The 5,174-nt window shown below is 41.8% G+C and overlaps 1 protein-coding gene across 1 annotated transcript; it reads left to right on the top strand.

Annotated features, from left to right (window-relative positions):
* The first annotated feature begins 1,075 nt into the window (after positions 1 to 1,075).
* On the top strand, positions 1,076 to 2,248 carry LOC122097118 (melanoma-associated antigen 9-like). The gene has a single exon (XM_042667603.1). It carries the CDS (start codon positions 1,076 to 1,078, stop codon positions 2,246 to 2,248), a length of 1,173 nt encoding a protein of 390 aa, XP_042523537.1.
* The last annotated feature ends 2,926 nt before the right edge of the window (positions 2,249 to 5,174 follow it).

Raw genomic sequence — 5,174 nt, 5'->3', positions numbered from 1 at the left:
TGGCAAGATACATTGCATCATGCAATTCTTGTGGTCTTACTGTAGTCTTCACTACTACTACTGGTTTATAAGAGGCACACCAAGGCCAACAGAGGGAGAAGGCTCTGTCTCTTTATGTTTAAGTTTGAGAAAAAAGTGATTTCTTATCTAGAACTAGGGGGATCCCTATAGTATTATTCAGTATATTATTCAGGTTTGAAGTTCTCCCCAGTAAGTCCTTGACTGATGTTGTGTAGGTGTTGGTCCTGTACTGCCTTCATTTATCTTATTTCCCCAGTCTAGCTGATGGGTCCACTCTGGACCTTGCTAAAGGAGAGGGGAAAAAGACGTCATTGTGCACATTAGACTGCACAGTCTGGCTGTGTGGTTATTTCAGAGGCTCCAAGGATTGGCTTGTAGTCTTGAGCTTGGGAGGTGCCTCTAAATTCTTACTGGAATTGAAGTTGAAGGAATTGACTTTGTCTCATACCCTCACACTAGAGTGCAGAGAAATCCTAAGAAGCATGACGCACCCATTTTGAATGTATAGAAGGGCATTGTGTCCCCTGTACTGAAGGGACCCAAGGAAAGCAATGGGCTCAGCTCCTCAGACTGGACCTTGAGATGCTTTCCCATGTGCTTTTGTAGTTTCCTAGAGGACAGGCAAACTAGAAGTTCAGCAGATTTTGTGAGGCTGTGGAGCATCTCCAGAGACCTGTAAGTGGATTTTTGTCAGAGTTATGGGTCAGTTCTTCAGCTGAGGCCTCTCATTGTCTCCCTCCCCCAGGTCTGTGGGATCTCCTTACTACACTCTTGCTGCCACTGCTAGTAAGCCTCATCATGTTTCGGCCTTCAAAATACCCAAGACTGGAACTTGAGGAAATCTCTGAAGATGGATTTGGTACTGAATACCTGTTGATCGAGGAGAATCCCCCTCTTGTGGAGCAAGAGATCGAGATAGAGGCAGAGGTAGTAGATGTACAAGAGGGGATGGAATGTGAACACCATCATCTCCCCTGCCCCTTTCAATGTCTATCAGTCATCCTCTTCTTACCCCACCATCTTTGCTTCCTTTTTCTCTTTGGTTGATGACACCATGAAGGAGGAAGAGGAGGAAGAGTTGGAGGAGCTTGAGAAGGTGGAATTGCTGGAGGAGGAGGTGGTGGTGGAAGAATTGGAAGATCAGGAGGTGGTGGAAGTGGCTGAGGAGCAGGAGTTGGAAGTACTGGAGGAGGAGGAGGTGGAAGAGGTGGAGGAGCAGGAGGAAATGGAAGAAAGAGAGAAGCAGGAAGAGGTGGAAGAGGCAGAAGAGCAGGGGGTGGAGGAAAAGGAGGAGGAGGATGATGGAGAAGGGCCATCTTCCAGTGTTCTTCCTTGGCCCAACCATACTCGGCGCAATAACTTGTCTTGCACCTTATGGAGCAACATATATGGATCGAATGACCCAGAAGATGAGAGTCCGCTCATCTTTCCGCCTCCAATAGAGAGTGAAGATCTGGCCCCTGAGCCTTTGGGGGATCAGATCACTGAATTGGTGCACACCTTGATCTTCAAGCATGGGATTAAGGAGCCCATCACAAAAGAAGAAATGGTTGAGTTAGTCACCAAGGAGTATGAAGAGCTTCTCCCTACCATCTTGGAGAAAGCAACTTCATGCTTGGAGGTGATTTTTGGCATTGATGTAAAGGAAATGGACAGCAATACCTATGTCCTTGTCAACTCACTGGGCCTTACCTTTGAAGATAAGTTGAATGATGCCCAGACAATGCCTAGAAATGGGCTCCTGATCATGCTTCTTGGGGTGATATTTTTGGAAGAAAACTGTGCTCCTGAAGAGAAAGTATGGGCGTTTCTGAATATGGTTGGAGTGTATGCTGGGCAGGAGCACTTCATCTATGGGGAGCCTAGAAAGTTCATCACTATCGACTTGGTGCAGGAAAACTATGTGGAGTATCGCCGGGTACTCTACAGTGATCCACCACGCTTTGAGTTCCTGTGGGGGCCAAGAGCCCTGGCTGAAACCACCAAGATGAAGGTTCTAGAATTTATGGCCAAGGCCAAAGGGACTGATATATTTTCCTTCTCTGATTGGTATGAAGAGGCTTTAAGAGATGAGCATAATGACCATTTTGAAAGTGATCATGCAGATGGTAATAATCCCCTTTTTGTCACAGACCATTTGGAATCCATGCCTCTTGGTTCATATGAAGATGCTGAGTTTGAACTTCCTCTGTTTGATTTTGAAGTGGGAAGTGCATATTTTCAATAAGGGAGGGTCCAGGTCAGCCTTCAGTGAGCATAGTAAAACACAACTCTGTGTTCCTCTTGTACATAGTGATTACATGATTTTCCATTTTATGCTGACCCTTTAAATAAAAAAAATTAGCTTTACAATCTGTGTTTATGCCTGATATTGTTCACATGACAAAAAAGACTGAAACTTGTGACATTTCATGTATCATTGAAGAATTTGTATTTTCATCAACTGACAGAAATAAAACAAAATAAGAATTAAAGCCTTCCTAATGGCTGTACAAGTTTCTGACTCTCCCATCTCTCTCTCTCTCTCTCTCTAACATTCTGCTTCTTCATCTTTTAATCATACCTTCAAAATTTGTGGTATAACAGTTACAAGTGCATCAGTTGTTTCCTTTGGGTCATAATTAATTCTTGAGGTTTCTGTCTTTGTGAATGAATTTACCACCCTTATACATGGGTTTGTGGTGACGTTGAAAGGAGAACTGTTCTTCTGTGTCCCTTTGTAATGCGCCCTTCCCCTTTGATTAGATATAGACATGGGTTTTTGTCAGTGAAGAAGAGAACATCTTTAAATATCAGTCCTTCTAGTTTATTGGTCATGGGCTACTCACCTACAGAAAATAATGTGAACAAAATTCTGATATTAAAAAATTACTTAGTATTTTGATATTTCCTTTTAGCAACAGAAATGATGATATCCCCTCAAGTGTCTACCTAGAACTTCAGTTTGAAAAGTGTTGTTTAGAGTGATCTGTACTCGATTGAAATGGAAAAGCCTCAATTCATATTACATCCTAATTTTTACTTCCTGTGAATGTAACCTTTTAGGGATAGAGAATGGTTTTCAAATAGGGTCTCTGGCTACCTTTGCCTGGGGCCTGTGTTGGATCACATCTCCTGCCTGAGCTTCCCAAGAAGCTGGATTAAAGGCACTTGCCACCATCCTAGGTTCCAGAAATTGCTCTTTTATATGTAGTTCTGTTAAAAATCTAGAGAAGATACTATAAAGCCATAGTAATCAAAACAGCTTGGTATTGGCATAAGAACAGACCTCAGGACCAATGGAATAGAATTGAAAACCCAGAAATGAACCTATGGAACTATAGCCATCTAATCTTCGATAAGGAAGCTAAAACAATAGAATGGAAGAAAGACAGCCTCTTCAGTAAATGGTGCTGGCAAAATTGGTTAACTACATGTAGAAAACTAAAGCTAGATCCTTATATATCTCCCTGCACCAGAATCAACTCCAAATGGATCAAAGACCTTGAACTCAAAGCAGACACTCTGAAAACATTACAGGATGGAATAGGAGAAACCCTAGGTCTCCTTGGCTCAGGCCGAAATTTTCTGAATAGAGACCCGGAAACACAACAAATCAAAGAAAGGTTGGACAAATGGGATTGCATAAGGTTGCAGAGCTTCTGCAGGGCAAATGACATAGCTAGCAAGATTAATAGAAAGCCCATGGATTGGGAGAAGATCTTTACTAGCCATACAACGGACAAGGGTCTCATATCTAAAATATACTTGGAACTCAAAAAATTAAACCCCCCAACAACAAATCCTCAAAGAAACAACTGCCCAATAAATAAGTGGGCGAAAGACTTAAAGAGAAGCTTCTCTGAAGAAGAGAGAAGGATGGCCAATAGACACATGAAGAAATGTTCAACATCCCTAGCCATAAAAGAAATGCAAATCAAAACAACATTGAGATATCACCTCACTCCAGTTAGAACAGCAAAAATCAAGAACTCTAATAACAACAGATGCTGGAGGGGATGTGGACAGAAAGGAACCTTACTTCATTGTTGGTGGGAATGTAAACTTGTTCAACCACTTTGGAAAGCAGTATGGAGGTTCCTCAAAAGACTTCACATAGAACTCCCCTATGACCCAGCAATCCCACTTTTGGGCATTTACCCTAATGTTTACAAAAAAGACCACACTAAAGCTACCAGCACAACTATGGTTATTGCAGCATTATTTACCATAGCTAAGATATGGAACCAACCCAGATGCCCTTCAGTAGATGAGTGGATCAAGAAAATGTGATATATCAATGGAATTCTATGCCTCCATCAGAAAGAATGACATTTCCCCATTTGTTAGGAAATGGAAAGGCTTGGAAAAAATTATATTAAGTGAAGTAAGCCAGGCCCAAAGAAACATAGGTCCCATGGTTTCCCTTATTTGCAATATCTAGTATAGGTATGAGTCAAGCGGAAAAGGTCAGATAATGTGATGTTAGGAAAACGAACCCTTAAATATGTATTTTAATGTTTTTGTTTCTTTCATGCATGTGTTTCTAACGCATTTATAAGATTATTTCTTTGTTGCTTTGTATGTCCCTCCCCCACAGTGTAACCTCCGCTTTCACTGTATTTGATGTCAGTATAACATGTGGAGGAGATGGGGACAAACAAGTCGTTTAAGGATTCAGGTGGACCTGTTGCAACAATGAGAAGTACAAAATGTCATGTCAAAACCAGCTTTACAATGTCGGTGGGGGGGAGGGAGGGGGGGGTATGATTGGGTGGGGGGGAGGGGGAAGGCTGGGAAGGGAGGTGAAGGGTAAACAAAGGAGGAGGCTGCAATGCTTGGTAAGAAATGTATGCATTATCCTGCCCATGTAATTGTAACCCCTCTGTACAGTATGTTCTCAAATAAAATAAAATTAAATTAAAAAAAAAAATCTAGAGAAGAAACCAGACAGTGGATCATGTCTGTAATCATATCTTCTAAAGACTCAACAATCAGAGTTGAGTGGCACGATGTTACAAGACCCCATCTCAATAAAAAGCTGGCCACAGTAGTTCATGTCTATCGTCCTATGTATATGAGAGTGTAAATAGGAAAATCCCAATCAAGTCTCCCAGAACATGAATGAGAGTTGATTTTGACTTGAATTAAGAGTACAGCCTAGGAAGGCTAGG

The sequence above is a fragment of the Dipodomys spectabilis genome, unplaced genomic scaffold, assembly GCF_019054845.1.
Source record: "Dipodomys spectabilis isolate Male_0828 unplaced genomic scaffold, ASM1905484v1 ptg000414l, whole genome shotgun sequence".
Lineage (NCBI taxonomy): Eukaryota > Metazoa > Chordata > Mammalia > Rodentia > Heteromyidae > Dipodomys > Dipodomys spectabilis.
The sequence above is the reverse complement of the archived record's forward strand: the minus strand, read 5'-3'. Positions and strand labels throughout refer to the sequence as shown.

What these genes read in the sequence shown, in the direction of transcription:
- LOC122097118 (XM_042667603.1), top strand. Translation starts at nt 1,076, where the DNA reads ATGAAGGAGGAAGAGGAGGAAGAGTTGGAGGAGCTTGAGAAGGTGGAA.